The sequence below is a fragment of the Nycticebus coucang genome, chromosome 10, assembly GCF_027406575.1.
Source record: "Nycticebus coucang isolate mNycCou1 chromosome 10, mNycCou1.pri, whole genome shotgun sequence".
Classification (NCBI taxonomy): domain Eukaryota; kingdom Metazoa; phylum Chordata; class Mammalia; order Primates; family Lorisidae; genus Nycticebus; species Nycticebus coucang.
Window position 1 is genome coordinate 28,287,318 of NC_069789.1, and position 22,848 is coordinate 28,310,165.

The 22,848-nt window shown below is 35.9% G+C and overlaps 1 protein-coding gene across 1 annotated transcript in view; it reads left to right on the top strand.

Annotated features, from left to right (window-relative positions):
- Window positions 1-22,848, top strand: part of DNAH14 (dynein axonemal heavy chain 14) — an 862,921-nt gene that overhangs the window by 321,152 nt on the left and 518,921 nt on the right. The window contains 1 exon segment of the mRNA XM_053607548.1: window positions 11,527-11,742. Within this exon segment, the coding sequence (XP_053463523.1) occupies window positions 11,527-11,742 (216 nt within the window).

Consider the following 22,848-nt stretch of genomic DNA (forward strand, 5'->3'; position numbering starts at 1 on the left):
TGTTTTAAAAGTATATAATTACAATAATCATATTTAGGGATGATGGTAGGACCTTGGATAATGGAATTGCTTTATCGATCCTCCTTAGTTCATAACTTTCTTTTCAATGGCCTGCTCAAAGACCTTCTGTTTAATTTATTTTTTTTATTTATTTATTTTTATTAAACCATAGCTGTCTACATTAGTATGATCGTGGGGCACCATACACTTGGTTCATAGATCGTTTGACACATTTTCATCACATTAGTTAACATAGCTTTTGTAGCATTTTCTTAGTTTTTATTTCCTAAACTTCACTTCTCTTTTCTCGTCATCATAAAAACCAAACCCTCTCTTATGCTTTTAGTATATGCCCCTGGGTGTGTATGTGTCCTTAGAAATTGTATACCCACGAGTAGGATTACTTGGGTGGTAGGGTATAACGTCCCCATGTACTACCAGGTAAAAATTGAGGTAAAATGCATGAAACATCTAATTAATCTTTTTTTTTTTATTATTGAGACAGAGTCTCACTTTGTCACCTTTGGTAGAGTGCCATAGCATCATAGCCCACGGTAACCTCCAACTCTTGGGCTCAAGCAGTTCTCTTGCCTCAGCCTCCCAAGTAGCTGGGAATACAGTCGCCCACCACAACACCTGGCTATTTTTTTTATATTTGTTTGTTTGTTTTAGCCAACCTGGGCGGGGTTCCAACCCACCAGCCCTGGTGCATGTGGCCACAACCTCACCACTGAGCTACAGGCACCCTCTAATTAATCTTTTTTAAGTGTAAAATTTAGTTACATTCAGTGCATCCACAATGTTGCATAATTATCACCTCCTTCTAATTATTACTCTCAACAGAACACCCCCTTCCCATTAAGAATTCACTTTCCATTCTCTCCCCCTTTCCCTGGCAACCAGCAATGTGCTTTCTGTTTCTATGGATTTGCCTATCCAGAGTTTTGTATACAAGGAATCATACATTATGAAGTCTCTTGTGTCTGACATCTTTAACTTAGCATATGTTTTTGAGGTTTATCCATGTCATAGCATGTGTCAGTACTTCATTTAACTTTATAGTTGAATATTAATTGTATAGAATATTTGTTTATCCATTCATTTATCTGTTCATCCCTTGATGGTTATTTGGATTGTTTCCACCTTTTAGATATAAAGAATATGATGTATTAAACATCTATGTATAAGTTTTTCAGTGGCATGTTGACATTTCTCTGAGATATATACCTAGCAGTAGAATTGGTGGGTCGTATGGTAATCCTGTGTTTAATTTTCAGTTTTGTGAAGAACCAAACTGTTCCTCACAGCAATTACACTGTTTTAAATTGCCATTTGCAATTTATGAACCTTCCTATTTTTCTACATTCTCATCAACACTTACTTTCCCTATTTTTTTCCATTCTGGTGGATATGAAATAGAATATTATTGTGGTTTTGATTTGCATTTCCTAATGACTAGTGAAGGTTGAATACCTTTTCAGATGCTTATTGGCCATTTGTGTATCTTCTTTGGAGATATGTCTGTTCATGCTTTTTGTCCATTTTTAAATTAGATTGTCTTTATCAATTGTAAGAGTTCTTTATAGATTCTGGACACTAAAGCTTTAGCAGATACGTGATTTGCAAATATTTTCTCCTATTTTATGAGATATCTTTTCCCTTTCTTGGTAATAACCTTTAATACACATAAGTTGTTAGATTTTTTTTTTATTCTTGGGGATTCATTGAGAGTACAATGAGCCAGGTTACACTGATTGCAATTGTTAGATAAAGTCCCTCTTGCAATCATGTCTTGCCCCCATAAAGTGTGACACACACCAAGGCCCCAACCCCATCCCTCTGTCCCTCTTTCTGCTTTCCCCCACCACAACCTTAATTGTCATTAATTGTCCTCATATCAAAATTGAGTACATAGGACTCATGCTTCTCCATTCTTGTGATGCTTTACTAAGAATAATGTCTTCCACTTCCATCCAGGTTAATACGAAAGATGTAAAGTCTCCATTTATTTTAATGGCTGAATAGTATTCCATGGTATACATATACGACACCTTGCTAATCCATTCCTGGGTTGGTGGGCATTTAGGCTGTTTCCACATTTTGGCGATTGTAAATTGAGCTGCAATAAACAGTCTAGTACAAGTGTCCTTATGAGAAAAAGATTTTTTTTCCTTCTGGGTAGATGCCCAGTAATGGGATTGTAGGATCAAATGGGAGGTCTACCTTGAGTGCTTTGAGGTTTCTCCATACTTCCTTCCAGAAAGGTTGTACTAGTTTGCAGTCTCACCAGCAGTGTAAAAGTGTTCCCTTCTCTCCACATCCACGCCAGCATCTGCAGTTTTGAGATTTTGTGATGTGGGCCATTCTCACTGGGGTTAGATGATATCTCAGGGTTGTTTTGATTTGCATTTCTCTAATATATAGAGACGATGAACATTTTTTCATGTGTTTGTTAGCCATTCGTCTGTCGTCTTTACAGAAAGTTCTATTCATGTCTCTTGCCCATTGATATATGGGATAGTTGGCTTTTTTCATGTGCTTTAATTTGAGTTCTCTATAGATCCTAGTTATCAAGCTTTTGTCTGATTGAAAATATGCAAATATCCTTTCCCATTGTGTAGGTTGTCTCTTTGCTTTGATTATTGTCTCCTTAGCTGTACAGAAGCTTTTCAGTTTAATGAAGTCCCATTAGTTTATTTTTGTTGTTGTTGCAATTGCTATGGCAGTCTTCTTCATGAAGTCTTTCCCCAGGCCAATATCTTCCAGTGTTTTTCCTATGCTTTCTTGGAGGATTTTTATTGTTTCATGCCTTAAATTTAAGTCCTTTATCCATCTTGAATCAACTTTTGTGAGTGGGGAAAGCTGTGGGTCCAGTTTCAGTCTTTTACATGTAGACATCCAGCTCTCCCAACACCATTTATTGAATAGGGAGTCTTTCACCCAAGGTATGTTCTTGTTTGGTTTATCGAAGATTAGGTAGTTGTAAGATGTTAGTTTCATTTCTTGGTTTTCAATTCTATTCCAAGTGTCTATGTCTCTGTTTTTGTGCCAGTACCATGCTGTCTTGAGCACTATGGCTTTGTAGTACAGACTAAAATCTGGTATGCTGATGCCCCCAGCTTTATTTTTGTTACAGAGAACTGCCTTAGCTATACGGGTTTTTTTCCGGTTCCATACAACACGCAGAATCATTTTTTCCAAATCTTGAAAGTACGATGTTGGTATTTTGATAGGAATGGCATTCAATAGGTAGATTGCTTTGGGAAGTATAGACATTTTAACAATGTTGATTCTTCCCATCCATGAGCATGGTATGTTCTTCCATTTGTTAATATCCTCTGCTATTTTCTTTCTGAGGATTTCATAGTTTTCTTTATAGAGGTCCTTAACCTGCTTCGTTAGGTATATTCCTATGTATTTCATTTTCTTTGAAACTATGGTGAAGGGAGTTGTGTCCTTAATTAGCTTCTCATCTTGACTGTTATTGGTGTATACAAAGGCTACTGACTTGTGGACATTGATTTTATATCCTGAAACATTACTGTATTTTTTGATGACTTCTAGGAGTCTTGTGGTTGAGTCTTTGGGGTTCTCTAAGTACAAGATCATGTCATCAGCAAAGAGGGAGAGTTTGACCACCTCTGCTCCCATTTGGATTCCCTTTATTTCCTTGTCTTGCCTAATTGTATTGGCTAGAACTTCCAGCACTACGTTGAATAGTAAAGGTGACAGAGGACAACCTTGTCTGGTTCCAGTTCTAAGAGGAAAAGCTTTCAGTTTTACTCCATTCAGTAAAATATTAGCTGTGGGTTTGTCATAGATAGCTTCAATCAGTTTTAGAAATGTGCCACCTATGCCTATACTCTTCAATGTTCTAATTAGATAAGGATGCTGGATTTTATCAAATGCTTTTTCTGCATCTATTGAGAGGATCATGTGGTCTTTATTTTTGCCTCTGTTAATATGGTGGATAACATTTATGGACTTGCGTAAGTTAAACCAGCCTTGCGTCCCTGGGATGAAGCCTACTTGATCATGATGAATGACTTTTTTGATGATAAGCTGTAATCTATTGGCTAGGATTTTGTTGAGGATTTTTGCATCTATATTCATGAATGAGAGTGGTCTGAAATTCTCCTTTTTGTTTGGGTCTTTTCCTGGTTTTGGTATCAGGGTGATGTTTGCTTCATAGAATGTGTTGGGGAAGATTCCTTCTTCCTCAATTTTTTGGAATAATTTCTGCGGTACAGGAATAAGCTCTTCCTTGAAGGTTTGATAGAATTCTGGTGTGAAGCCATCTGGACCAGGGCATTTTTTGGTTGGAAGATTTTTTATTGTTTCTTTGATCTTGGTGCTTGAAATTGGTCTGTTCAGTAGCTCTATTTCTTCCTGGCTGAGTCTAGGGAGAGGGTGTGATTCCAAATATTTATCCATTTCCTTCACATTGTCAAATTTCTGGGCATGGAGTTTCTGGTAGTATTCAGAGATGATCTCTTGCATCTCTGTGGGATCAGTTGTTATTTCCTCTTTATCATTTCTGATTGAGGTCACTAGAGATTTTACTTTTCTATTCCTCGTTAGTCTGGCCAATGGTTTATCTATTTTATTTATTTTGTCAAAAAACCAACTCCTTGTTTCATTAATTTCTGAATGATTCTTTTGTTTTCAATTTCATTGATCTCTGATTTGATTTTGGATATTTCTTTTCTTCTACTGAGTTTAGGCTTAGATTGTTCTTTTTTTTCCAATTCCATAAGACCTCTTGTGAGATTGTTGATGTGCTCTCTTTCTGTTTTTCGAATGTAGGCATCTAAAGCGATGAATTTTCTTCTCAAAACTGCTTTTGCAGTGTCCCACAGGTTTTGGTAGCTTGTGTCTTCATTGTTGTTATCCTCAAGGAAGTTAATGATTTCCTGTTTTATTTCTTCCTGCACCCATCTGTTATTCAACAGAAGATTGTTTAATTTCCATGTCTTTGGGTGGGTTCGAGCATTTTTGTTAGAGTTGAGTTCCACCTTTAGTGCCTTATGGTCTGAGAAGATACAAGGTAAAATTTGAATTCTTTTGATTCTGTTGATATTTGTTTTTTGTCCCAGGATATGATCAATTTTGGAGAATGTTCCATGGGGTGATGAGAAGAATGTATATTCTTTATCTTTGTGGTGGAGTGTTCTATATGCGTCTGTCAAGCACAGTTGTTCTAGGGTCTCATTTAAATCTCTTATATCTTTGTTCAATTTCTGTTTAGAGGATCTGTCCAGCTCTGTAAGAGGAGTGTTAAAGTTTCCTGTTATTATGGTATTATCAGATATCATATTGCTCAGACTGAGTAAGGTCTGTTTCAAGAATCTGGGAGCATTAAAATTGGGTGCATAGATATTTAGAATTGAAATGTCTTCTTGTTGTAGTTTTCCCTTGACCAATATAAAGTGACCATCTTTGTCTTGTTTGACTTTAGTTGCTTTAAATCCACATGTATCTGAAAATAAGATTGCAACTCTTCTTTTCTTCTGAATTCCATTTGCCTGAAAAATTGTCTTCCAACCCTTGACTCAGAGCTTTAATTTGTCTTTTGAAGCCAGGTGTGTTTCTTGCAGACAGCAAATAGATGGCTTGTGTTTTTAATCCAGTCAGCCAATCTATGTCTCTTCAGTGGGGAATTCAAGCCATTAACATTTATTGAGATAATTGATAAGTGTTGTAATGTTCTATTTGTCTTATTTGGTGAGAGTCCATTGCTTAGTTTTATCTTTTGCATCAGTGTGGAGGTTAGGTTCTGTCCTTTAATTTCTGAGTTCTTACTTTGCTGCTGATCCATTGTGGTGGTCAGTGTGCAGAACAGGTTGAAGTATTTCCTGTAGAGCTGGTCTTGTTGTGGCGAATTTCCTCAATGTTTGTATATCCGTAAATGATTTGATTTCTCCATCAATTTTGAAGCTTAGCAGCAGGGTACAGAATTCTGGGCTGAAAATTGTTCTGTTTAAGTAGATTAAAGGTAGATGACCATTGTCTTCTTGCTTGGAAAGTTTCATTAGAGAAGTCTGCGGTCACTCTGATGGATTTGCCCCTGTAGGTCAACTGGCGCTTACTCCTGGCAGCTTGCAGAATCTTTTCTTTGGTCTTGACTTTGGACAGGTTCATCACAATGTGTCTTGGAGAAGCTCGGTTAGGGTTGAGGTGACCTGGGGTCCGATAGCCCTCTGAAAGCAGTGTGTCAGAATCTTTGGTGATATTTGGTAAATTTTCTTTTATAATATTCTCTAGTATGGCTTCCATTCCTCTGGGGCATTCTTCTTCCCCTTCTGGAATTCCTATAACTCGTATGTTGGAACGCTTCATAAAGTCCCATAATTCTGACAGTGAACGTTCTGCTTTCTCTCTCTTCTTTTCTGCCTCTTTTACTATCTGAGTTATCTCAGAAACTTTGTCTTCTACCTCTGAAATTCTTTCTTCTGCATGGTCTAACCTGTTGCTGATACTTTCCATTGCATCTTTAAGTTCCCTAATTGACTCTTTCAGTTCCTTCAGGTCTGCTATATCCTTTTTATATTCTTTATATCGTTCATCTCTTATTTGATTCTGTTTTTGGATTTCCTTTTGATTATTTTCCACTTTATTAGCAGTTTCCTTCATTGTTTCCATCATTTCTTTCATTGTTTTCAACGTGTATTCTAAATTCCCTTTCTGTCATTCCTAGCATTTCTTCATTGGTGGAATCATCTGCAGTAGCTACCTCTTGGTCCCTTGGCGGGGTTGTTCTGGACTGGTTCTTCATGTTGCCTGGAGTTTTCTGCTGATTCTTCCTCATGAGTGATTTCTTTTATCTGTTTCCTTGCCCTAATTTTCCTTTTACTTCCTCTTGCTCTTTAAGTTCTCGTGCCTGTGGGCTAAGGGTTACAGGACCAGAGGGGAAAGAAGGTTGAAGAGCAAAAAAGGGATGAAAGAAAGGAGGACCGAGTGATAAGAAAAAAAAGAGAAATAGAGAAAGGAGAGCGGGTGGGTAAAAGGAATATTGACAAAAAGAAGAGAGGTACAGAAAGAGGGAGACAGAATAATATAGGTGTACAGTAGGGTACTTTGACACAACCTCAAAAGAAACCCACCTTCTGGGGGTGCCCAGTTGGGTGGTTCCCTTGAGGTCAGCAGCTCTTTGCTAACCTGATCAGACACAGTACCCCACCTCCACCAAGTAGAGAGGAAAGATAAAAATGCTATAAATCAAACCAAAACAAGCAAACAGAAAACTTTACGGGATAAAATTGGGTGAAAAACCAAATAATAGCAGTAGAAACACTAGCAAAAATGAAGTTCTAATTATTGAAAAAGACAGCAATGGGAAATTATAATTAAACTAGAAAAATTGAGAAAGAAAAAGGATCTATATGGTAAAGGTTGAACTTATAAAGCAAAACAACATCAACAACATCAAAATAAACAAAAAAAAAAAAAAACAACCAAACCAGAAAAGAAAGAAAAAAACACAACCAAAAACAAAGCAGTATGTATATGTTATTGAATATTGTCTGGGCAACACGTGGTCTTTTGGGGTATGAGATGTTAATCACAGTTCTGATATGACTGGAGGGTGCTGATTTCTCAAATCCCAGCAGGTAGACACCCTAAATCTCTCTTCAGCCCACTTAAAAGGCACTTTGAACTTGTTCACTTGCTGAGCAGAAGCTTTCCCAGGAAAGTGCTTGTCACTGGAATCACTGCTGAAGTAGCTATCCACTAACCAAGTGTGCCAAAACTGGTCTCACTCTGCCCCTGAGGGTTAGGGCTGCAAGGCAGCTCAGACCCCGCCCTTAGGCTACTTGATCACTGGGTTACCAGCTCCCACCCAATTCTAGCTCTGCTACCCTGAGGGCAGAGCTTGCCGGGGCAGATGGCTCACAATGGCTTCCTGTGACCCAACGCCAAACACCATTAGCTCCGTCTAGCTCAGCGGCTCAGACTGGGGCCCTAGACAATGGCCAAAGTTCTCCGCACTCCCGCTCAGGCTCTCCCCAAGGCAGTTCAACTGAGTGCCAAGTCCAAAGACACCAAAACAGTTCACAGGTAAGGCCTTTCTGGTTTGCAGTCTCGCTGCTACTGAACTTACAGTTGCGGGCGGGTTTAGACCGATTAAACACACGCAACCACTTGACGGTTTTCCACTGTTTTAGTCCTCCTCTTGGGGTCCAGAAGTCTCTCGCTGACTCCCTGTATCCGTGCAGGGGTGTTGATAGGCAGATCCCACCAGTCAGAGATGCCTGGAGTTCTATCTCCCCAGACTCACGGTGCCCAGATGCAAGCAAGCTGTTACTCGGCTGCCATCTTGCTCCCGAATCAAGTTGTTAGTTTTTATAAAATTCAGTTTTTTCTTTTGTTTTATTGCTTATCTGTTGGTGTCAAATCTAAGGTAATGCTGACTTGCCTCCTAGGTTTTCTTCTCATAGTTTTAGCTCTTATATTTAAGTTATTCATTTTAAGTTAACTTATATGGAGTAAAGTGGAAACCAACTTCATTTTTTTGCATGTGGATATCCAGTTCTCCCCGCACCAATTGTTAGACACTATTCTTTTCGCCCATTGAATGGTCTTTGTGTAGGTTTATTTCTGGACTCGTCGTTCTATTCCATTGCTCTCTATGTCTATCTTTAGGCCAGCATATATGTGTTTCGATTACCATATACCTTTGTACACTAGTCCCCAATTATGTTTGGTTTCACATTATGCAGTTTCAGTTTCCTGTGGCCATGGTCTGAAAATATTAAATGGAAAATTCCAGAAATAAATAATTTTTTATTTTATTTTTTTTTATTGTTGGAGATTCATTGAGGGAACAAGAAACCCCAGGTTACACTGATTGCATTTGTTAGGTAAAGTCCCTCTTATACTAGTGCCTTGCCCCCAAAAGTTGTGGTACACACCAAGGTGCCACCCTCCTCCCTCCTTGCCTCTCTCTGCTCTTCCTTTCCATACCCCTCCCTCCTTCTTTCTCTCTGCTCTCCTCTTCCCCCACCCCCACCGTCTCCTTAATTGTCCTCATATCAAAATTGAGTACATAGGATTCATGCTTCTCCATTCTTGTGATGCTTTACTAAGAATAATGTGTTCCACTTCCATCCAGGTAAATACAAAGGATGTAAAGTCTCCATTCTTTTTAATGGGTGAATAGTATTCCATGGTGTACATATACCACAGCTTATTATTAAGTTTTAAACACTACTTCACAAAGCTTACATCATTCACCTAATTTCATTTCATCACATAGGGATTTTATTGTCTTACATCATCACAATAAGACACTTTGAGAAAGAGAGACCACATTCATATAATTTTTATTATTATATCATATCCTTATTATTTATTATATTATCATTATTATAGGAAATACATAGTATACACAAGGCTTGGTACTATCAGCAGTTTCAGGCATCCACTGGAGTTATCAGATTTTATCCCCAAAGCAGATATTTCTATAGTAAGTTATAGTAAGTTTTGAAATTAGAAAGTATGAGTTCTCCAAATTGTTTTACTTTTTGCATATTATTTTTGCTTTTTGAGGCCCTTTGCAATGCCATTTGAATTTGAGGAATGGCTCTTCCATTTCTGCAGAAAAGATCATTAAAATTTTGGTAGAGTTTGGATTAAATCTATAGATCACTTTGGTGAACATTATCATATTAACAGCATTAAGTTTTCCAGTCAATGAATGCAGGTATCTTTTCATTTTTTAAGTTTCAATTTCTTTCAGCAATATTTCAGTTTTAGTACATAAATCTTTCCCTTCTCATTAAAGTTATTCATAGACATTTTATTCTTAGGATGCTGTTGTAAATGGTATTGTTTTTTAAATTCTGTTGTATAGAAACAACTGATTTTTGTGTGTTGATCTTGTACTTTGCAAATTTGCAGAGTTTTTTGATTACTTCTAAAGGTGGTTTTGTGAATTCTTTGGTATTTAGATATAATTTTACTTCTTTCTTCCCAATTCAACTGCTTTTTATTTCTTTCCTTGCTTAATTGCCTGGATTTATTTCCCTTACAAGATTTAATAACAGTGGTGAGAAAAGGAATCTTTGTCTTATTTGTGATTTTAGGGGTAAGCTTTCAATCATTCACCATTGATATGATATTGACTGTGGGTTTTACATAAATACTGTTTATTATGTTAAAGAAGTGTTCCCTTCTATTCCTAATTTTGTGAGTGTTTTTGTTATGATAGGGTATAAAATTTTGTTAAATGCTGTTTCTGCAACTCTTGATGTGATCGTGTGGTATCTTTCCTTTGTTTTATTATTGTATATTGTATATTACATTGATTGATTTTCTTAGGGATGAGTCTTACTTTGTCTTGGTGTAGAATCCTTTAAATATGCTATTGAATTCACTTTATTAGCACTTTAGGGAGGATCTTTGCATCTCTATGCACAAAGGATATTGTTTCTTGTGATATCTTTCAGTTTGGTATCATGGTAATGCTGGCCTTGTAGAACACTGGCTTTGTGTTAGGCAGTATTACCTGTTTTAGGAGGTGTTCCCTATTTTTCTATTCCCAAAAGTTCAGATAGGATGGGTCTTAATTTTTCTTTAGATGTTTGGTAGAATTCATCTACCATCTGACTTGGAATTTTCTTTGTTGGAGTTTTTGATACTGAGTCAAAGTCTTTGTCATTTGTCTGTTGAGATTTTTCTATTTCTTCTTGAGTCAGTTTCAGTAATTTGCTTCCAGGAATTTTTTCATTATATCTAGATTATATAATTGCTGGTGCAAAATTGTTCATAATGTTGTCTTATAATTCTTTTAATTTCCATAAGGTAAATAATGTCCACACTTTCATTGGTGATATTTATCTGTGTCTTCTCTTTTTTTTTCTTAGACAATCTAGCTAAAGTTTGTTGATTTTGTTAATCTTTCAAAAAGCCAGTGTTGGAATTATTGATTATTCCCTACTTTTTATTTGATATTTTGTTTATCTACACTCTGATAATTATATCCTTCTTTTTGATGACTTGAGGTTTAGTTTGCTCTTTTTGTTTCCTTAAGATGTAAAGTTTGATTTTTGATTTGAGATCTTTCTTGCTTAATGTAGGTATTTACATCTGTAATTTTTCCACTTCAAGCAACACTCAGGTTAGTTAGAATGTTGGAAATTTGGTCTTCTTGAGTACCAATTCTGACCTAAAAATTAAAGTATATCTTGCTGTCTCTAACCTCTATGCTCGCCCCTACCTCCAAACATACTGCACCCCAGTTCTTATATAGAGTGGCCATAAATTTATGTTCCTGAATTAGGCACACTGGGATTTTTTCCCATTTAGGGGGTTGAAGGTACTGTTAGCAGTTCTCAGAATTTAATTAAAAGATTACAGATAATTTTGATAAGTTAATTTTACTGCCTCTTGAAAATTGCAACCTTCTTAGGGAGTCTGTCTTTGCCAGGAAAGATTTCTTCTAAAACCCTTTGGTAATAGCAATGCAAAAAATGAAATAATTGTACCATAATTATTGTCTTTTAAACCACACTGGACTTTTCCCAGATTTTAGGAAGAAGAGGAAATGTAGATATTTGTGTTTTAAATCCAAAGTGTATCACTCTTGGTGAACTGTATGGACAACTGGATCCTAACACTATGGAATGGACTGATGGATTATTAACAGCAATGATTCGAAGTTATGTATATTTTAACACTTCAAGTCATTCAAGGAAAGAAATTGATTATAGAATAAGGACAAGAATCTCAGATTTATCTAATGTAAGTTTAGTATTGAATGAGTATTTTTATTTGACTTACTGTGGATTGTTTAATTATTTAATTGCTTATCCAAAGATTGGTAAAGGTAAATTTTTATTAGTGTAAAGTGAATTTTAAAAATATTGTAAACAGTTATGGAAAGAGAAAAATAATTTATTTAAAAAACAAAAAGCAAGCCATTGAGTTTTAAAGTAGCAGGTAAACAACAGAATGAAGTTAAAAGTATTTGCTTTTAAAGGAACACAACATGAATTAAGTCTACTAGTCTAATGATTCCAGCACCAGCAATATACTTTATAAATTAATGGGATTTTAAAAAGCTTCAGTGGGAAATTGAATAAGGTAAGTGATAAAAGATTTACCAAGGGATAAATATGAACAGCAAAAAATAATTTAGCAAGTTATACTTCATTAGTATTAAGTAGAGATAACTGGTAAACATTGTTAGCTAAAATATACTACTAAAAGATGACATTTAAATCCAGATTAGCAAAGCTAAATAAAGGAAAATAGTATTTCTCATTTGCTAGATGGTGAAGTAGAAATTTATACATGTCTGAAGATAACTTGGGGAATATATATTGAGATTTTTAACTATATACACATTCCTTTTGATTTAGAAATATAATAATCTAATATCAAGAAAGTAAAAATTGTATTGAGTGTTGCTATATTTTATATTGGTATGGGAATGTTTTCTATATTAAAAGGTAATTAATCACTTGTCCTATGCACTACACATATTTTCTCTATTTCAAGAACTTAAGCTTATCAGTATATTCTTTGTTAGCTTCTATTCTTCAGTCACACCTGGAAAGACTTGCCTTAACATAAGATTATTCTAATGTATTGATGGTTGCTTAATAACCACCATACAATAAACTCTTCAAACGTTTCTTTCACATGTGTGTAATTTACTTTCCTAATTTTCTCCCATATGGAAAATTATTCTGACACAATTGAATAATTCTTCTCTTTCCCACTAATATAAAATGAAAAAGAGCTATGTGTATTTGAGTCTATTTCTGCATTCTTTATTCTGCCCCTCTGTGGATAGCAAAATGACACAATTTTAGTTACACTAGCTTTGTAACAAGTTTTACTATCCTTAAAACTAGTTCTTCTTCATCAGCATTTTTTTAGAATCTATTTCATAGATGTTCCGCAATTTCTGTTTGTTTGCTCTTTGGGTTTTTTACCTTTCTGTTTTTTGTTTGTTTCTTTCTTTGTTTGTGGTTTGTTTTGGGATTTTTTTTTTTTTTTTTTGAGACAGAGTCTCTATTACCCAGGCTAAAGTACAGAGGCATAATCACAGCTCACTGCAAGCTCAGACTGGCCTAAAGCAATCTTCCTGCCTCAAGCTCCCAAGTAGCTGGGCTACAGGTGTATGCTACTATACCCAGCTAAGTTTGGTAATTTTTGTAGATAGGAGGTCTCAAAATGTTGCTCAGACTGGTCTCCAACTCCTGGCCTCAAGCACTACTCCTGCCTCAGCCTCCCCCAATGCTGGGATTAGAGATGTGAGCCACCATGCCTGGCTTGTTTGCTCTTTGATGCAAAAATTATTTGCAAGTTGTTTTTTTGTTTGTTTTTTTTTTAATTCTTAGGTAATAGAATCTTCACATTGCTGATGACATTACTAAGTTTTAATTTTATTACATTGTGATTACAGAATATTGTCTCTGATAGTTTCTGTTATTTTTAGAACATTTTAACATTTACTTAATATTATTATAAAATAATATTTTTCTTTTTATCATTAAACTATTCCATTTGCATATATTGATTATAACTTTTTTAGGTTACTGTTGTCATTTATTTTATGTTATGATTGTTTTTTATTATCCAGTTTGTGTTTGCTTTGATTTATTTGTGTGTTCTTTCTGATAATTTGGAAGGCCAATAGTCCATTTTTTTTGTTCTAGGTGTTACTTTTATAGTTGTGATTTTATGTAGTACCATCAATTCTTCCCTAACTTTTTTCATATCCCTGATAATTTCTGATATTAAACATTTTTTCATATGTTTTTTGGCAATTTTTCTATCTTCTTTCAAAAAATTTCTGTTCCTATCTTTTGTCCACTTTTTAATGGGGTTGTTTGTTTTTTATTTTTCTTGCTGATTTGTTTCCATTCTTTGTAGATTCAGGATATTGGTCTTTGCTGGATTCATAATTTGGTGAATATTTTCTCCCATTCTGTAGATCGTCTGTTTACTTTGTTCATTATTTGCTTTGCTGTGCAGAAACTAGTATCATTATGTCCCATTTTCTTTTATTTTTGTTGTTGCTATATTAGCTTTTGAAGTCTAATCATAAATTCTTTGCCTAAGCTGTTGCCTAAAAGAGTTTTCCGTATGTTTACTTTTAGAATTTTACTTGGTTTCAAGTCTTACATATAAGTCTTTAATCCATCTTGAGTTAATTTTTGTACATGAGGAGAAACAGAGATCCAGTTTCATTCTGCATCTGGCTGTGTGATTTTTCCCAATACCGTTTATTCAATGAGCTATACCTTCCCCAGAATATGTTTTTGTCTGCTTTGTCAAAATTCAAATGGTTGTAGCTATATTGTTTTGTTTCTATGTTTTCTATTTTGTTTCATTGGTCTGTGTGCCTACATTTCTACCAGAACCATGCTGTTTTTGTTACTGCAGCCTTGTAGTACAATTTGAAGTTAGATAATACGATGCCTCCAGATTTGTTCTTTTTGCACATTATTTTTCTTTTTTTATCAAGTCTTTTGCATGTAGATCATAAATACATTTATGCCAATTTCAGTGTGTTGATTATTTGTACAAATTGGAATGTTTACATCATACTAATCAATATAGCTTTCACCTCATTTACCCAATTATAACATTAGGACATTTGTGCTCTACACATGATAGATCCAACTTGTACTTGCAACGTGCTCCATAGTTGTGGTCTCCCTACTATCCCCTACTGTCTCTCTCACCCCCTCCTCAGCCCTCTCCCTCCTCTTCCTTCCTTCATCTTAGGCTAAAATTGTGTTTCATTTTTCATATGCAAGTGTGAGTTATTATAAATTGGTTTCAAAGCAGTACTGAGTACATTTGATATTTTTTTCCATTTCTGAGATACTTTTCTAAGAAGAATATTTTCCAGTTCCGTCCATGTTAACACAAAAGAGGTAAAGTATCCATTTTTTTACTGCTGCATAGTATTCCATGGTATACATATACCACAATTTATTAATCCATTCATGGGTCGATGGGCCCTTGGGCTTCTTCCATGACTTGACTATTATGAATTGAGCTGCAATGAACAATCTGGTGCAAATATCTTTATTGCCAAATGATTTTTTTTTCCTTTGGATATACACCTAGAAGAGGAATTGCAGGATCAAATGGCAGATCTACATTTAGATCCCTGAGAGTTCTCCAAACTTCCTTCCAAAAGGAACATACTAGCTTGCATTCCCACCAGCAGTGCAGAAGTGTTCCCTTTTCTCCACATCCATGCCAACATCTGTTGTTTTGGGATTTTATGATGTGGGCTACTCTTACTGGAGTTAGATGGTATCTCAGAGAGGTTTTGGTTTGCATGATGATGATTGAAGATGATGAGCATTTTTTCATGTGTCTGTAGGCCATGAGCCTGTCTTCTTCAGAGAAGCTTCTGTTCATGTCTCTTGCCCACAATTAAATGGGATCACTTGTTTTTGCTTAGTAATAAGTTTGAGTTCTCTGTGGATTCTGGTTATTAGACCTTTGTCGGTAGTATAACTTGCAAAAATCCTCTCCCATTCTGAGGGATGTCTATTTGCTTTACTTAGTGTGTTCTTGGCAGTGCAGAAGCTTTTTAATTTGATCAGATCCCAGTAATGTATTTTTGATGTTGCTTCAACTGCCCAGGGTGTCTTCCTCAAGAAGTATTCTCCCAGGCCAATTTTATCAAGCATTTCTCCTGCACTCTCTCTAAGAATATTTATAGTTTCATGTCTTAAGTTTAAGTCTGTTAACCAGTGAGAGTCAATTTTTGTTAGAGAAGAAAGGTGCGGGTCCAGTTTCAGTCTTCTACAAGTTGCCAGCCAATTCGTCCAACACCATTTATTGAATAGGGAATCTTTCCCCCAATTTATATTTTTAATAGGCTTATAAAAAATCAAATAATGATAAGGTCTGGGTTCACCTCTTGGTCTTCAATTCTGTTCCATACATCTACCTCTTGATTTTGGTGCCAGTACCATCGATTTTTGTGCCAGTACCACTATCGATTTATAATATAGTCTGAACTCTGGAAGCGTGATTCCTCCTGATTTATTTTTATTTCTAAGTAATGTCTTGGCTATTCGAGGTTTTTTCTGTTTCCATATAAAATGAAGTACTAATTTTTCCAGGTCTTTAAAATATGAGACAGGTGCTTTAATAGGGATCGCATTAAATCTGTAAATTGCTTTAGGTAGTATAGACATTTTAACAGTGTTGATTCTTCCCAGCCATGAGCATGGTATATTTTTCCATTTGTTAACATCTTCAGTTATTTCTTTTCTCAGAGTTTCATAGTTCTCTTTATAGAGATCTTTCGCATCCTTAGTTATATACACTCCCAGATATTTTATCTTCTTTGGCACTATTGTAAAGGGAATAGAATCCTTGATTGTATTTTCCCTTTGACTATTGTTTGTGTATATAAAGGCTACAGATTTATGAGTGTTAATTTTGTATCCTGAGACGTTACTATATTCCTTGATCACTTCTAGGAATTTTGTAGTTGATTCCCTGGGGTTTTCCAGATATATAATCATATCACCTGCGAAGAGTGACAGTTTGGTCTCCTCTGCTACTGTTTGGATCCCCTTGGCTGCCTTTTCTTGCCTGATTGCAGTGGCTAAGACTTCCATTACAATGTTAAAAAGCAGTGGAGACAGTGGGCATCCTTTCCTGGTTCCTGATCTGAGTGGAAATTATTTCAATTTTACTCCACTCACTATGATATTGGCTATGGGTTTGCTGTAGATGCCTCTATCAGTTTCAGAAATGTTCCATCTATACCTATTATCTTAAGCATTCTGATGGATATTGTCAAAAGCTTTTCCTGCATTAATTGAGAGAATCATATGGTCTTTGCTTTTTAATTTGTTTATGTGATGTATTATATTTATGGATTTATGTATATTGAACCATCCTTGGGACCCTGGGATGCAACCCATCTAGTTGTGGTGTGTAATTTGTTTGATGTGTTGTTGGATTCTGTTTGCTAGGATCTTATTGAATATTTTTGCATCAATATTCATTAGAGATATTGGTCTATAATTTTCTTTTCTTGTTGGGTCTTTACCTGGTTTGGGTATCAGGGTGATATTTGCTTCATAGAATGAGTTGGGAAGTATTCCTTCTTTTTCTATGTTTTGGAAAAGATTAAGTAATATAGGTACTAGTTCCTCTTTAAAGGTTCGGTAGAATTCTGATGTGAAGCCATCTGGTCCTTGCCTTTTCTTTATGGGAGATTTCTTATAGTTGATGCTATTTCAGAACTTGGTATAGGCTTGTTCAACATTTCCACTTCTTTCTGGCTAAGTCTAGGAGGGTGGCATGTTTCCAAGTATTGATCTATTTCTTTCTTTTTTTTTTTTTTTAAATCATAGCTGTGTACATTAGTATGATCATGGGGCACCATACACTTGGTTCATAGACCGTTTGACACATTTCCATCACACTAGTTATCATAGCCTTCCTGGCATTTTCTTAGTTATTTTGCTAAGACCTTTACATTCCACATTTACTAAGATTCACATATACACTAGTAAGATGCACCACACGTGTAGTCCCACCAATCCCCCTCTCCCTCCTCCTACCTCCCCCCTCCCTCCCCTCTCTTTCCCCCTTCCCCCTATTCTTAGGTTGTAACTGGGTTATAGCTTTCATGTCAAGGTCCTAAATTAGTTTCATAATAAGGGTGAGTACATTGGGTACTTTTTCTTCCATTCCTGAGACTCTTTACTAAGAAGAATATGTTCCAGCTCCATCCATGTAAACATGAAAGAGGTAAGGTCTCCATCTTTCTTTAAGGCTGCATAATATTCCATGGTGTACATATACCACAATTTATTAATCCATTCGTGGATCGATGGGCATTTGGGCTTATTCCACGATATAGCAATTATAAATAGGGCTGAAATAAACATTCTGGTATAAATATCTTCATTACTATTTGATTTTTGGTCTTCTGGGTATATGCCCAGTAGAGGAATTACAGGATTGAATGGTAGGTCTATACTACAAATCGATAGTGATCAAAACAGCATGGTACTTGCACAAAAACAGAGAAGTCAATGTCTACAACAGAATAGAGAACCAAGAGATGAATCCAGCTACTTACCGTTATTTAATCTTTGACAAGCCAATTAAAAACATTCAATGGGGAAAAGATTCTCTATTTAACAAATGGTGCTAGGTGAACTGGCTGGCAACCTGTAGAAGACTGAAACTGGACCCACACCTCTCACCATTAACCACGATAGACTCTCACTGGATTAAAGATTTAAACCTAAGACATGAAACTATAAAAATACTAGAAGAGAGTGCAGGGAAAACCCTTGAAGAAATTGGATTCGGTGAGTTTTTTATGAGAAGGACCCCCCGGGCAATTGAAGCTGCTTCAAAAATACACTATTGGGACTTGATCAAACTAAAAAGCTTCTGCACAGCCAAGAACACAGTAAGTAAAGCAGGCAGGCAGCCCTCAGAATGGGAGAAGATATTTGCAGGTTATGTCTCTGACAAAGGTTTAATAACCAGAATCCACAGAGAACTCAAACGCATTAGCAAGAAAAGAACAAGGGATCCCATCGCAGGCTGGGCAAGGGACTTGAAGAGAAACTTCTCTGAAGAAGACAGGCATGCGTCCTTCAGACATATGAAAAAAATGCTCATCATCTTTAATCATCAGAGAAATGCAAATCAAAACTACTTTGAGATATCATCTAACTCCAATGAGACTAGCCTATATCACAAAATCCCAAGACCACAGATATTGGCGTGGATGTGGAGAAAAGGGAACACTTTTGCACTGCTGGTGGGATTGCAAATTAATACATTCCTTTTGGAAAGATGTATGGAGAACACTTAGAGATCTAAAAGTATTGATCTATTTCTTTCAGATTTTCATACTCCTCAGAGTAGAGTTTTATGTAGTATTCATTAAGGATTTTTTGAATTTCTGAGGAGTCTGTTGTAACTTGACCTTTATCATTTCTGATTGATGAAATTAGGGATTTTACTCTTCTACTTCTGGTTAGGATAGCCAATGGTTTATCTATTTTATTGACCTTTTCAAAAAACCAACTCTTTGATTGGTTTATCTGTTGTATGATTGTTTTGTTTTCAATTTCAGTTAGTTCTACTCTAACTTTAGTTATTTCTTTTCTTCTGCTGGGTTTAGGGTTGGAAAGTTCCTCCTTTTCCAGTTGCTTGAGATGTCCCATTACATTATTGACTTCCTCTCTTTCCATTCTCTTGAGGAAGGCTTGCAGTGCTATAAATTTCCCTCTTAGAACTGCCTTTGCGGTGTCCCAGAGGTTCTGATAGTTCATGTCTTCATTGTTGTTTTGTTCCAAAAAATTGGTAATTTCCTTCTTAATCTCATCTATGACCCGGCTATCATTCAGCATAAGGTTCTTTAGTTTCCATGTTTTTGTATGCATGTTGAGATTCCTGTTGTTACTGAGTTCAACTTTTATTCCGTGGTGGTCCAAGAAAATACAAGGAATGATTTCTATTCTTTTAAGTTTGCTGAGGTTAGACTTGTGACCTAAGATGTGATCAAATTTGGAGGATGATCCATGGGCTGATGAGAAGAATGTGTATTCAGTTTTGTTAGGATGAAATGTTCTATAGATGTCTATTAGATGCAAATGTTGAAAGGTTAAGTTTAATTCTAAAATTTCTTTTCTTAGCTTCTTTTTTGAGGATCTATCCAACACTGCCAGAGAAGTGTTAAAGTCTCCAACAATTATGTGCTGGGGTAAATCAAGTTACTCATGTCAGTTAGAGTTTCTCTTATAAATTGAGGTGCATTCTGGTTGGGTGCATAAATGTTGATAATTGAAATCTCATCATGTGATTGTTGCCCTTAACAAATAAGAAGTGACCATCATTGTCTTTTCTTACTTTGATTGGTTTAAAGCCTATTGTATCTGAATAAAATTGCAACACCTGCTTTTTTCTGATTTCCATTTCCCTGAATTATAGATGACCATCCCTTCACCCCGTCTATGTTTATCTTTTAAGGTAAGATGAGATTATTGAATGCAGCAGATGTCTGACCTGAGTTTTGTATCCAGTCAGCCAACCTGTGACTCTTTAGAGAGCGATTTAAGCCATTCACATTTATTGAGAGTAATGATAAACCAGGCAGAGTTTTGGGTATTGAGTTTTTTGAAAGTCCAGTGGACATTTTTAATCCTTTTGCCACTATGGAAGTTAGAATTTGATCAAAAATTTCTGAGTGCTTTTACTTTGGTGGTGGAGGATTGTGTTGTTCATTATGGAGGATATGTCTGAGAATATCCTGAAGAGCTGGTTTAGTTGTGGCAGATTTCTTCAACAGGTGAATGTCATTGAAGTATTTAATTTCTTCATCATAAATGAAACTCAGTTTAGCTGGGAACATGATTCTGGGTTGAAAGTTATTTTGTTTAAGGAGATTAAAGGTCTATGACCATCCTCTTCTAGCTTGTGAGGTTTCAGCAGAGAGATCTGCAATCATTCTAACATTCTTCCCTTTGTATGTAATGGTTTTCTTCCATCTTACAGCTTTCAGAATTTTCTCCTTCATATTAACGTTAGCAAAATTAATTATAATGTGTCTATGGGAATTTTTATTTGGGTTGAGTCATGCCGGTGTTCTAAAATTGTCTGCTATCTGAATTTCAGAATCTCTAGGCATGTCTGGAAAATTCTCTTTAATTATTTCATGAAGCAAAGCATCTGTATCATTCGCAGCAAACTCATCACTTTCATGTATTCCCATAGGGCGAATATTAGACCTCTTCAAATTATCTCAGAGCTCTCTGAGAGAATGATCCACTTTTGTTCTCCACTTTTTTTCCTCTTTGAGTGTTTGGGAGCATTCGAAAGCTTTGTCTTCAATATCAGAGATCCTTTCTTCTGCCTGCTCCATTCTGTTACTGAGGGATTCTACTGTATTTTTTAGATCTTTGAGGGCTGCAAATTCTTGTTTTAATGTGCCAAAATCTTTGGTCATTTTGTCTTTAAATTCCTTGAATTCTTGAGACATCTTTTGAATTTCTGCTTTAAATTCTAATTTCATCATTTCCTGCATGTTGTTGATCTTATTTGCTATCCAAATTCTGAACTCTATTCCTGACATCTCAGCCATTTGTGAATAGGATCTTGTGCTTGTCTGCTTTACTGTTTCTTGGGGAAGTTGATCTTCTCTGATTGTTCATGTTGCCAGAGATTTTCCACTGATTCTGCCTCATGATTGTTTTTCACTGTTGGCTAGGTGGTCTGGTAAGGTGAGATTGGATTTGGGTTTCCTGGAGTTGTGGTTAACCAGCCCTTTGTTAAGGATCTGGGACTGATGACTGCAACTTTTTCCCCTTTAGTTTTGCAAAGGACCTGTACAGTATTACAGTCTGAGGCTGGGGAAACCTGCTTGGTGTGGTGGTGTAAGGAGGCTCAGTCTTGTATTCAACTAGTTCTTGTCCAATCCTGGTGGGTCAGTGATTCTGGTGAAGTCTTAGCTAGATAAAGGTCCAGAAGACATTCATTCTCCTCTCTCCGGGGCTCATCCCCTTGCTCCAGCTGTATGATGAGTTTTGGTTTGAAAAATGTAATTCCCAGTGAAACCAGGTGGCTGTAGTTCTCCAACATCACCTCCCCATATAAGCTCCTCTGAGCAGGACTCAATAGGTTCCACTCCTTCTGCATGAAGGCCACAGCCACATCCCAGAGTGCCATTAACACCAGAAGCACAGAAGAACGCTAACCACTCTCCAAGAAACGATGGCTGGATGCCCTTTTTGCACATTATTGCTTGGGCTATTAGGGTTCCATTTTGCTTCCATACGAAATTTAGGATTACTTTTCTAGATCCATGAAAAATGATATTTGAATTTTGATGGAAGTTGCATTGAACCTGTAAATTACTGTGGATAATATGGACATTTTAATGATGCTTATTTTTCTAACTCATAAGAATGAGATGTTTATTTATTTTCTTTGTGTTATCTATGATTTCTTTTATCAATGTTTTCTCGTTCTCCTGGTAGAGATCTTTTATCTCCCTGATTAAGTATATTCCTATGTATCTTATTTTCTTTGTAGCTATTGTAAATGGTATTGAGTTCTTGATTTGACTGTCAGCTGGATTATTAGTATATAGAAATATTATTGTTTTGATAGCATAACTAAGTGACTGTAATCAGCAATAAGTTAGGATATACTTTGGAATAACTATGAGAGTAGAATTGGAGTGTTCTTAACACATAAAAAAAGTTGAATCCTTGAGATGATGAATACCTCAAATTGCCCTGATTTGATTAGTTCAAATTATATTCCTGTACCAAGACATTAAATGCAGCCAATAAAGATATGCCACTATGTTGTACCCATAATAATCAGAAATTAGAAAAAGAGAAGTCCTATTGAATTATGTGCATTAATTTTTAACCTGAAACTTTGCTTAATTTATTTATCAATTTTAGGAGTCTTTGGTGGAGTTTTTAGTGTTTTTTAGGTACGAGATCATAGTGCTGCAAGCAGGGATAGTTTAACCTCCTTTTTCCCAATTTGGGTGCCCTTTATTTCTTTCTCTTGCCTGATTGTTCTGACAAGAACTTCATTACTGGGTTGAATAACAGTGCTGACAGTAGGCATTTGTGTCCTGCTGCTTATGAGGAATGCTTTCAATTTTCCCTCCATTCAAGTATGAATTTGGCTGAGAATTTGTCATATATGATTTTTATTATTTTGAGATATGCTCCTTCCATGCCTACTTTTTGAGGATTTTCATCATGAAGAGATGCTGCATTTTATCATATGCTTTGTTGGAACCTAGTGGGATTATTACACTTCTGTTTATCTAGTGAATCACATTTATTGATTTGCATATATTTA